A 12,791-nucleotide genomic window follows, 5' to 3' on the forward strand; every position below is an offset into this window, starting at 1 on the left:
TTGTTCCATGTAAGCTGTTTTCTGTGAACAGGCTTCTTTGACTCACTTTCCTCATCTGATGAAGGTGGAGTACTACCTGCCTCACAGGACTGTTGTGAAAAACAGATGACATCATGTGGGCGGGAGCATTTAGAAAAGTGTAGGTTGGTGTATGACTCTAAGGTATTAATTACTGTCACATTATCCTAAAATTCGTCATGACAAGCTGCAGGAACAAGGTAATACTTCTAGAGTTACACTTAAGTGTGAGCTTTAGAGGGGAAGGAGCGGGAAGACCATTCTCCTTTGGTTCGTCAGTTGGACAAATGTGTCCCATGTGCCATGATCCTGGCTTGCTACACAAAGAACGAGGCCTGGAGATGCTTCCCAGAGGCAGGAGTTATGAGGGTGACAGCGAGATGCTGGTCAGGGACTATGGTACTGGGGAAAACGGAGAGTCTAGGCTGAAAGAGATGCGGATTGTGCTGGACTGTGCAGTGCGTCTCAGACACGAGCCATCATGAGAATCACTGGAGGACTTGAAAAACATATTGCTGGATCCCACTCCCAGGGCTTCTGATTCAGAAGGTGTGTGATGAGACCTCAAAACTTGCATTTCAAGTCCCAGGGGCCTCTCTTGCTTCTGATCCCAGGGCCACACTTTGAGAACACTCTGGATAGTATAAGAATTATAGCATCTCAGCTGTAAACACACAATCAAATCTGATTCTGATGAGTATACAGAAAAAGGGAATTTTCTTCAAGCTAATTAGGGTTATTTGGTGGTTCCTAAAATGGACAGGAGTCAGATTCAGAAACAAGAGCTAGAGCAGTCCTGGCCCAGCAACACAAACTCCTGCACCGTGATGCCTGTGTGACACTGCCAGGGTATATCAGTTCCATGAGTTTTTCCTCTCTTGCTTCACCTGAATGAATATTCAGAGTCCAGTTGGGCACATGCCTGTTCCCAGCTACTAGCGGACAGGGTACTTTGAATTATAGGCCTTCCAAGACTGCACAATGAGACAGACATATTTGGAAAGGATATCAAGGTACTGCTGAGGAAGGATGGTTAACGAACGCTCAGGCAGCCAAAAAACAGCAACAACAAAAATAGCCCATGTTCTCTATCATAGTAGGAAAAGACTAATTAGTAGAGGGCCTGGAATTCTAGGGGAGAGGAGTCTACACTGGATCTAAATTGGTGACTATTGTGGATCCTTACTTTGGAAAGTAAAATGGGAATTGATAGCTTCTTTAGAGAAGGAAAGGAAGCAATTAAACCAATTCTTTGGGAAAATTCTGCCATGGTACTCATGGTGATCCTTCCATGCCCTCTGCTCCTGACTCTGAGTATCAAGACTATTGCTTCCAGCTCTAAGTATGTATTTATTTTTTTTTTTTCCATTTATTTTTATTAGTTGGAGGCTAATTACTTTACATCATTACAGTAGTTTTTGTCATACATTGAAATGAATTAGCCATGGATTTACATGTATTCCCCATCCCAGTCCCCCCTCCCACTTCCCTCTCCATAAGTATGTATTTAGAAACTTTAGAAAGGTCAGGAGCTTCTGATTTCAAAGGCACAAGTATCTAAACTATAGCTTGAAGCACCCTGTATAATTCATTGGAAGGTTTTCTTCTTCCAGATATTTGTAACTGTTTATTATGAATTATTTCAAGCATACAGGACAAAATAAAGAACAGCATAACACTCAAGCATCTATCATCCAGTTGTCTAGACTTCTCTTTTGGAATAATCCTATGGAATATTATAGACCTTTGGGCTTTGGTCAAATTTTGGTGGTAGCTAGATCAAGAGATGAACTAGCCATTGGGATGGAGATGAGGGGAGGCAAACCTCTGGACTATTGCAGATAATCACATTGTCGATGACAGTGAATGAACAAGGATAAGTAATTATATTTCCCAAATACTACAAGTAGGCAAGCAATGGATTCAACAATTTGGAAGGCATTCATTTTAAAAGGTTTTTTTTTCTTCTTCTTCTTTAAGACTCGTAGTCCTGATTCAAATTACCCTAATATGGGCAATAATATTTAAGTTATTATAAACACTCAGTTGAAATATTTGTTTAATTCCATATAGGTCTCTTAAGTAGATAAAATCATGAAGATGGGAGTAATGAAAATGCCCAGGGCAAGTTAGTCCTGTGGGTGGCTCAAGTAGGTGTCCACATGTGTGCTGAGAGGGGCAGTTTCTTGGTAATCTTTCAAAAGTGTTAGCTGTGACAAGGAATCCCAAAGTTCATGGGATGAGATTTTAATCTTCAAAATATTAGCAGTGACAGTTTTACTCTGAAATGTTGAGGCTTGTACCTTTTCCACATTTCATAGCTATCAATTTAATTATATAATAATATAATTTGACTGTTGGTTTCTAGAAGAGTGAATCCTGAATAAAAAGAAACTAAGACCTTGGGTTGTTAATTTTCATGTTAAGACCATAGTGTCCTTCAGCTGCTCTTCTTACTTCTTCTGAAATTGAGGTTTCTTACAACTTATTCTTTCTCTGCTATTTTTTCCTTTTAGTTTCACTCTAAGGAATCATTACCTTTTTGTCCCTTCCATGTTATACCTTGAAAGTATCAATTTCAGATTAAAGTAATACCTTATGTAACTGGCATTTCTAAGGAATAGCATTTCATAAAATAACTTTCCCGGAGATTTAAAGTGGGCTATTATAAATTCCAAAATAACCTTATTTTAAATTTATCCATTTTAGCAATTCATTTCAATGAAATCTGTACAAAGCATTGAACCAGACACTGTGAAAGGCATAAAGAAAAACACACGTGCTCTCTATCTCAGAGTCTTGGGGAAGCACTGGGCCCATCAGATAATTCTGTTGTGGGTCATAGTGTGACAAATGACAGAAGACACGTGCAGAGGAGGGCTGTGAAAGTACCAAGGAATGAGAGACCACTTCCAGTTTGATGGTCAGACAAAACTTTCTGGGAGGAACAAGCTTAATAAAGCGTGGGGAAAATCTGGGGAGCACAATGATGGGGCATATTCCAGTCATAAATGAGCAAAGGGGCAGGAATTCATGGCCATACTCAGGGACCACAGATGTGTGATGGAGAGGACACAGGAGAAGGGATTGGCCCCTGATTTTCAGTGTGATAAAAGCCGTAGTCAGGAGGTTGGACTTTATTCTGGGAAAATGGGCAACTGAGATATCTCCTGGCATTGGAACAGGGGAAATGACATGCTCAGGGTAAAATTCAGTTAAGCAAAATATACTGAGTGGTTTGCAGTGAGCCCACACATTTTTGGTGTTGATCTTCATGTCCAGTGGTGGACAGAGGTGTAAACAGAGCATCAGTAAAATGTGAGCAGAAAGTAACAACATTACAGAGCAACTGTGAAAGTGGAAGTCACTCAATCGTCTCAGACTCTTTGTGGCCCCTTGGACTGTAGTCCATGGAATTCTCCAGGCCAGAATACTGGAGTGGGTAGCCTTTCCCTTCTCCAGGGGATCTTCCCAACCCAAGGATTGAACCCAGGTCTCCTGCTTTGCGGACAGATTCTTCACCAGCTGAGCCACAAAGGAAGTCCAAGAAGATGGGTAGCCTGTCCCTTCTCCAGCGGATCTTCCCGACCCAGGAATTGAACTATGGTCTTCTGCATTGCAGGTGGATTCTTTACCAACTGAGCTATGAGGGAAGCCACAGAGCGACTATACCCAAATAAAAATAAATAGATAAAATGCAGAGTTTCAAGCTAAAACAAGAGGCTAGGGAGCCCAGAGAAGGTACTCTGGGGGCTAAGGGAGAGGTTGGTCCTCGATACAAGTCTTACAGACAGAGTAACATTTATTTGGAAAAGCAGAGAGGACAGCCTGGACTGTGGGATCACAGAGAGCAGAGTCACAGGGCACCGGCAGACTCTGACTGTGTAGGGAAAGATGACAGCTCTAATTTACTAGCCTGCTGGACTGAGGGGAGAGAGGGGTGAGTGAGAACAGGGAAATGAAGGCTAGGGATGGGACAGTCCTGTGCAAAACTTTCCAGAGTGGCCGGGAAGCCAGGAGAGCCTGGCGGTGGTCACATCCTGCAGCGGGGTTGCACTGGAGAGGCACAGTCAGGCAGGAGTGCTAGACTCTGCACGTGACTCTCACGTGCTGTAGGTGGTGTAAGTACAAACTGCTCGAAAAACTCATTAATACTCTCAGTTACTGCCTGACCGTGAACGTTCCAGGACTCCCAGGAGCCTCTGATCTCCTGTCTCCTCACCGCATCCTCAGGGCTCCACTCCCACACCTCGGGCCATTCATCCCCCTTCTCTTCTCTGCTCCTCCAGGACATTTCATTCTCCCATGAGTGTTAACCTTCAGCTCTGTTTGATTTTCTGCCCCCACACCAGATCTTACACACAGTTTTTTTATCCTTTCTCTCTTCTGCAAACAGGGCTTGATGGTGTGAGAGCAAGTGGGCTACATTGTGATTGGGTGAGGTGGTGGGCAGGGGTAGTGGGGGCTCTGAATTTGAATATGTTGATAATTTGGGGCTAGTAGCAATAATTGAGATCTATGATGGTCAAAAAGAGCTAGGGATTGGCAGGACAATGGAATCAAAGACATGGAGGTGAGATAACTTGTAGAAGTATATTCAGAGACAGCAATTAGCCAAATATGAGATACAAGCAGAAACTGGTGGGATTTTAATACTGTTTTAGGTTTGGATCTACAGTATATGTAATAACACTGTGATATTATTCACCATGCCTGGGGAACACAGATGAACACACTGGAGAGATAAGAATACACAATGATAAATTTGACTTCGTATGTGCTGAACCTAGGATATCCATGAGATATTCAGGTCATATTTAGCAAACCTAGAGTTTTAATTCAATGCAGTGTACCAGCAGTCTCCAACGTTGTATGCTTAAAATGTCATTCAAGGACAAACACCACTGGGAAATTACATACTCTGGCCCTTTTTCGGAGATTGATTATACACTGATAAATCCTGCAGTAAGTGAACATATTTAACTTTATTTCCAATGCCCCTCTCATTTTTTTTTTCAGAATACCTATTAACATAATTAAAATTTTTTTCCAGGAACAGTGTTTTAAGAAATGCTCATTACAGCACTGAGGAGCTGTGATCAGAAGATTATTAAGATAGAAAGAACTTGGTAGAGAAGGAGGGTATGCTTATTTGCATGGAAGGGAGAGTTGAAGAATTATGAACTGATTAACTACTCAGAGTAGATAGAGAAAGGAGACTAGAGATAGGAGCTTTATCAACATGTTTGACACTTCCATTGGTGTGTGGGAAATATAATTTAGAGAGAGAGATAGCAAGTTGTGAGAGCAAAAGCATGGATTTCACTATCAATATGTGTGTGACAAATGATCTAATTTCTAAGACTCTGTTTTCTTATCTGAAAAATAATGCTCACTTTTTTGAGTTGTATTGAGAAGTAAAATAGGTAATACATAAAGTACCTATCACTTAGGAAACACATAGTCCACTTCAGTAAACATTATTATTAACATTATTTTCATTTACATATTCTTGATGAGTAAGCAAAACTTTACTGATGAATCTGCTATATTATAAGCTGAGCATTGACAATTACACAGGAGGAATCTCGTTGGTTGGTATCAACACCCTAAGACAAAGGAGCACTCCCAGTTCAGACACGCCTGGGACAGGAGCAGCATGGAACAGGAATCGACTCTGCGGAAGCTCAACAGTGGAAGAGGACACTGCAGGAATTTCCCTAAGGCTCCCCTGACCTTGAGTTTTCATCAGTTTTTCATGAAGAGATGCTGGAAGCTAATAACTGAACCTTAGCAAATCTCTCTTCTTAAAACATTCTGAGCTAAAAACTCCCAGGGTGAATGGCTGTAGGGATCCACCTGGCATGAGGTGCCATCCTCTGACAATAGTCATTATCCAGTATCCTGAGAGGCAGGCCAGGGGAGAGGCGGCGGGGAGAACATGCTCGGCTAATGAGCGATGTTTCTGTCTGAATCAGTCACCGTGTCCTGAGTGCAGGCCTTAGTCACGTTCAGTCTTGGTCAATTGAGCACAAAGGCCAGTAAAGAATCTAAATTTAGTCTAAAACTCTGCTAACCGCCATGGCAGATTAGCTTCTCTCTACCCCAGGACAAAAAAATGGGGCAACTCTTGTGGTTTTTATCCAGATCAGATCACTGCAAACCTCAAAGGGCTGGTGACCAGAATATATTATTCTGCGGTCTTTTCTCTAGGACTTCTGGGCTGCAGCCTCTCAGATCTCAGATTGGTCTGAGTTTGTTGTTGTTCAGACTGGCCATGGAAGGTGACTGGCCACTCTTCTTAATCAATAAGTCATTCCATAGTACGCGCGATGTGGATGGAGGAGATAAGTAAGAGGATGGCGAGTGACTCTTTGAGGAAACACTCCCAGCATTAGGGCTGTTCAGATCCTTGAGAAGCGGCAGTGGCAGGGCCACAACCACTGGTTTATGCACATGGATCCACAGGGCTGTTGTGGCAGGAGATGCTCATTAAGCTGTTCTCTAAGTGAAGACAGGGTAAAGTATAAATGAAATTTCCCCTGGAACTTCAGAGGGTCTCTCCTTCTCTCTCTCAGGGAAGACTTGTAGCAGAGAATGGGCAGTTCATTATCTGATTTGTTCATATGAGAACATTAGCCTAAAAACCAGAAGACTAGGGCAAAATAAATATATATACAATAATGCTACTCAAAATAAGGTATAAAGATGGGCAGCAGCAGCATCTGAATCCAGCATTCCCTAGAATGACATATTCTCAGGTCCTATCCTAGGCGTACAGAAAACTGTTTGTTCCGAAAAGTTTTCCAGATGCTTCTCCATATACGAAAGTTTAAGAACTGCCCTAGACCTATAGGAGAGGTGTGTAAAGTTTCCACTTCCATTCACTCACAACTAGCCCAGCTTGCTTGTTTTTCTACCCTTAGTTTCCAGTTCTCTTATCCTGATCATATCTGACTAGGTCATCCGATTACATATAAGAACTCAGTCTTGCAATTTTTATCATCAGTGTAAATCAGAATTCTGTTTTTGGAAAACAACTCTATAAGAGGCAGTAAAAATGCTGGTTCTTAGCCCTGTGATTGGTTTGCAGTGGAGAGACTATAGCTACAACTTTTGAAACATTTCTGTTCATTCGCAAAATAACAATGATATAAAATAAAGGATGAAAAAAGGCAGAAGACACTTACATGGGCTGTAAGTTGCTCCTGGGAAGCTTTTACTTCAGCCTGTAATTTCTCAATGCACTGAAAAGGGGTAGAGTTTAGAAACAAAGTGTGTAACTCTTCCTTTTACATATTCAAAATGTTCCAGATGTAAATATGTACTGGTTCTCATATTTTACAAATGGCAGCATTATCTCAGCTAGATGTTTTGAATATCCTCATTAAATGGATCATCGCTCCCATCTCTTTCTCTCTTCCACTCCATGGAAGGACCCATCAACAAAGTATATGAATACAGTAAAGACTAGGTCATGATCGGGAAAAATAATGTTTGCTTGATGTACTGCAGATAATGTTAACCTACCTTATATCACATCATGTATACATACATGTGGAACCCAATGAATTGGTCTCTGCCTTTGGAATATATGGATATGTTTTAATGTGAAGATATATATAGCTATATATAGATACAGATTACCCGTCTATCCATCCCTCTATCACAAAAGCAGATACAAAACAACATGGGGTGAACAAGAGATACATTTACATAATGACACATATATAAATGTCCTGAGATTCAGAGATTGGTAACTTCTTATAAAGTAATCTATTAAAAGTCTATGAAAAATGTTTTGATCAACTTCTTTCACTACCCAGAAAGAAGCTATTGCTTGATTAAGTTCAATTGAAAACTAAGAAACATTTGTATAGTCAATATCACTTATAAAATAAATAGAATATTCACTTAATATGATTCAAAAGAATACATATCAAACTTAAAAATATCACCAAGAAAGTTTATTTTTGTATGTGAATATTCTATCAGAAAATACAGTTACATTGAGCAAATACAAAAACTGTGATTTACCATCTTGAACTTAAATATGAACTTCCAGCCCAGCCAGAAATAACTACAGGATTGTCAGCTCATATGTTTAGGTAACTTTTAAAATAAAGATTATTCTTCTTCTATGACATACCTGGTCTTTTGCAAGAACCATTTTTTTGTATGGTTCTCCTCTGTCTTCCCTACAGTCCAGAGCTTCTAGCTTTTTCTCCAGCCAGGAAACATGCTCAAGCAGCTTTGATTTTGTTCCTTCCGAGACTGCAAGCTGAAGAAATGTGCTTGTAAGGGTATGGAAGTACCATGACTTTTTTACAGCTTCTTTTATTAAAGTCCAATTTACAAATGAATTGCCTTCCATCAATATCTATTAAATATGAAAATGGCTTTTGAAACATTCTCATAGATGACAAATGATCAGAAAAGAAAGATAAGGAAATAATTTTGGTTTTATTTATTTTTAATAATAAAGATCTTTCTGGGCAAGAGATGAGACCACACAGTTACAGCAGGCAGAGAGATGTCTAGTACAAGAGTCTCAACACTCATCTTTGTTATGTTTCAACATGGTATTTTATTTGTACAGCTGAATCTGAAATCTGTATTGTGGTTTAGATAGGGTTCTTGAAACTTAACTCTTTGGAGACTACCTGCTTTGTCACTCAGTCATGTCTGACGCTTTGTGACCCCATGGACTGTGGCCTTCCCACCAGGCTCCATGGGATTTTCCAGGTAAGAATACTGAAGTGGGTTTCCATTGCCTACTCCAGGGGATCTTCCTGATCCAGGAATAGAACCCACATCTCCTGCATTGGCAGGTGGATTCTTTACCTCTGCGCCTGGGAAACCCCCAAAATACTAGCTAGTTATGCATGAATGCTCACTCAGTCATGTTCAACTCTTTGTGACCCCACAGGAGGCCACAGCTCTTTAGGAAGAGGAGGAATTCTGAGTCCCCCCCTTGAATTTTTTGTGCAGTTGTAAAGAATCTGCCTGCACTGCAGGAGCAGTAGGAGACGCAGGTTCGATCCCTGGGTTGGGAAGGTCTCCTGGAGGAGGGCCTGGCAACCCACTCCAGTATTCTTGTCTGAAGAATCCCATGGACACAGGAGCCTGGTAAGCTATAGTCCATGGGATCACGAACAGTTGGACACAACTGAAGCAACTTAGCAGCAGCAGCAGTATAGAAGAAGCTGAAGGGAAAAGCAGGAATTTCTAGTTAAAGTCAGATGATCAAGGGCATTTCTTATTGTCATTTAGTCACTAAATCCTGTCCCAGTCTTTGTGACCCTATGGACTGTAGCCCGCCAGGCTGCTCTATCCATAGGATTTCCTAGGCAGGAATCTTGGAATGGGTTGCATTTCCTTCTCCAGGAGAGACCTATGCTAACCATAACCAAAAAATGTCTCAAGATGAGTGTTTTACTCTTTGTAGATTTCTCCTGAGGAGCGTGGTCCTTGGATAATCCCTAGTCCCTTATCTTCCCTGAAGAGTCCCTTGTGATTTTTCTCTCTAGCTCAGCAACAATTCCAGGGAGAGTCCCTGGAAAGGGACATATAACCTTGTATTCATTCCAAATCTCGGGCTCTGAGGCATGGCTTATCTCTTAAGTATCTCTTTCATATTATTCCAAGAATTATTGCTAAGCATACCATCTCATCTTGAAAAGGGCAACAAATATTTCGAGACATTTACCAAATGGAGAGGCATTGAGAGGTTAGTCTGCCATGGAAATAAGTTGGGTACATCACGTATGCTGGTATCCATCCATCCATCCATGCACACAACCCTTCACTCAACAAGTATTTGTCTAGTTGACTCTCTATGCAGCCATTGTGTTATATGCAGGGATTAATGAAAGCACAACAGGGGAGTCAGAAAGTCAAAGTGGCTCAGTCGTGTCCGACTCTTTGCGACCCCACGGACTGTACAGTCCATGGAATTCTCCAGGCCAGAATCCTGGAGTGGGTAGCCTTTCCCTTCTCCAGGGGATCTTCCCAACCCAGGGATCAAACCCAGGTCTCCCACATTGCAGGCAGATTCGTTACCAGCTGAGACACAAGGGAAGCCCTAAAGGGAGGGTCAGAGGGAGCACATATGCCGGGAACTGTTGTCTTTGCCTTTCAGCTCTCAGTGACCTGGGAGGCCTGAGGCACTCTGCATGAATACTAACACATCTAACTCTTGGGTGCATGATGGTTTGGAAATGTAATCTGATTTCTCTGAGCACCCTTCCATTTTATCATTGTAGAGTGTAATGGTTGAGGACACAGACTCTGAGACTTTGGGTAAAAGTCTGTTTGCTACTTGCTATCTTTGTGATTTGGACAAGTTGCTCAGACTCTCTGGGCTTGACTTTCCCACCTATAAATAGGAATGAGAATACAAAGAATAGTACTTATCTCATGCATTTGTTTTGAGGTTTATACATGAGTTTACACAAGAGAAACACTTAGAACAATGCCTAGAACAGATCAAACACTCAGTAGTTCCTATTATTATTTCTTCTACATCCTCTCAACTGCAGTAAGCATTCACATATGTTTTATCCAAATATTCATTATTTATCAAATTATAAAATAAAGTGTCTGAAGATGTCACAGCCTGTATGAACTGGTTACCCTAAACTCAATTTATGTTTGGTTTGCTCACTTCCTGTAACCACTCTGGTCTTCAGGGAGAAGTCCTCTCTAAATCTGATGTATTTTTTTTAATCTCAAATATATTCTTTCTCAGTCTGTCCCATTTTGTTCCCATATCCTGAATAATTGATCCAGTCACCATTGGCTTATCTTTCTTTTAAATGTATCTCCTATTGTTTTTAAGTCTTTATTCATTTGCTCAACAGATAGTCATGTAGTCACTCATTGCTAAAAAAATATGTTGGATCTTTATTATATGTAAGCTTTGGAAGTAAAAAATAAAGGTGATATTGTTTGTATTTTCACAATTTACTCAGAAAAGCAGACAATTTAAAAGCTATTCCATAATGTGAACGTATATAGATGAATAATAATATTAGTACTCCTTAATACTTACTGGGTACTTAGTACATATCAGATATTCTGAGAACCTTTTGTTTTCATATTTACTTCAGTTCAGCTTCATACTCATTTTACAGCTAAGGAAATTCAATAAGGTTGTATAACTTGTCTAAGGACATAGATAGTAAATATTGGAACCCAAGTGTTCAGTAGTGGACATTAGGTGTGACTCCCTAAGCCCAAGTCTGACCCCAAAATTGGGGCCTGATAATCATGACAATCCCATTCTCTTTCCTTCCATCCATTTTCCTCCCATTGGTTTAGGAATCAAGGCCTAAACCAGTCAGATCCTGGCTCTTCTCTGGCAACAGTTAATGTGTAGGAAATATGACCTAGTTTGCACCACCCACGCTGGGCCAGGAGGAACTTTGATGAGTTGGAGAAGCACTTTCTCTTATCCACAGACATGAATGCTACCATAGCCATCCTACAAACATCCAGGAAACCAGTTATATAACAAAGCCACTCTCTGAATGGAAGTGTGGACAACAGAACAAACCTGGGTCAGGTTGACACTACTGAAATGTTTTTTCAACTAATTTTGAAGCATCTCTGACTTTTGGACTTACCCTTAGTGAGTTTATAAGTTTCCTTTTTGATTAGACATTGAGTTTTCTCTTATTTGCTACCATAAGCATTCTGCTGATAAATTGTCTGATTCCAAAATTGTATAATCATAGCCATAAGTGAGTAAGGTCTATGGAAAAATAGCAACTAACATTTGTTTGGTAGCTACAGCATACCACACATTTTGTTTATTTTTTGTTGTTGTTGTGACTATTTTAAAGATTGGAAGTTAGGTGCTTTCAGGGGCTTTCCCAGAGCTAATAAGAACAGGTTGGATTGGGATCTACGTTGGTCTGTTTCCCACTCTGGGTTCTATAGTATATCCAAATTCTAACTCGGAGACTGCCTACAAAGATGAGATCTATAATTTTCCCCCAGTCAAGTGGCTTTCAGCACTTTTTCTCTGTGTGTTCACTTATTTACCTGAAGGAAATTTATTTTCCTTTTTCCTAAGACTTGAGAAAACTCTGTCCTGCCATCTCAGCCCCTTTTTATATACACACACCAACCTCATCTCTTTGCTCTCCTCTTAGATTTCTGTCTGAATATCCCTTTGGCTCATTTAGCTCAGATTCAGCTTATCTCTAAGAAATCTTGACATGGAATCACAATATCTATATTTTAGGCCTGACCCCACAACCCTCTGATGTTATGGCCTATGAGCCTATAATAAAATTTTACTATGGCACTTTGCTGTGTTTTTACAGGGTAGTTCTCCAGTCATATGTATTCTAACTAGGTTATAAATTTCCCAGAAGGATGAATGGGGAGAATTCTGTCAAAATTTATAACAAAATTCAGTCAAATTGGCCAGAAATAATATTTGCTAAGAACATTCCATTTATTAACTTTTTAAATGATGTTTTCATTCTCATATGTTTCATAATCTCACAAAAGCAGGATAAAGGGATCTTATTATCTCTGCCTCATGTGGATACATTGAGGCAAGAACTAATGTTGGATTGCATTATATAATGATGAAACTGTTTATTAGCATAAGACTACTGATATTCCCCAGCCCTTTTGAAAATGACCTACCAGATAAGACTGATAATCTAAAAGGAAAGAACAGAAAAAATGAAAGAAAATAAAATGAAATAAGATAATTGAATATACTCTATTGCTGAGTTGCAAGATAATAGCTACCA

The 12,791-nt window shown here is 40.2% G+C and overlaps 1 protein-coding gene across 3 annotated transcripts in view; it reads right to left on the reverse strand.

The window, feature by feature from the left end:
* The window catches only part of CCDC192 (coiled-coil domain containing 192), a 199,615-nt gene that overhangs the window by 135,743 nt on the left and 51,081 nt on the right, over window positions 1-12,791 (reverse strand). For 2 of the 3 annotated variants that reach the window (XM_020893495.2, XM_070458790.1), the window contains exons 4-5: window positions 8,168-8,299; window positions 7,209-7,265 (exon numbers count right to left, since the gene is read on the reverse strand). In XM_020893495.2, coding sequence (XP_020749154.2) covers window positions 7,209-7,265; window positions 8,168-8,299 — 189 coding nt within the window. The remainder of the gene's footprint in view (window positions 1-7,208; window positions 7,266-8,167; window positions 8,300-12,791) is intronic. The other variant, XM_020893498.2, reaches the window with a different exon arrangement.

The sequence above is a fragment of the Odocoileus virginianus genome, chromosome 3 (genome assembly GCF_023699985.2).
Source record: "Odocoileus virginianus isolate 20LAN1187 ecotype Illinois chromosome 3, Ovbor_1.2, whole genome shotgun sequence".
Taxonomy (NCBI): domain Eukaryota; kingdom Metazoa; phylum Chordata; class Mammalia; order Artiodactyla; family Cervidae; genus Odocoileus; species Odocoileus virginianus.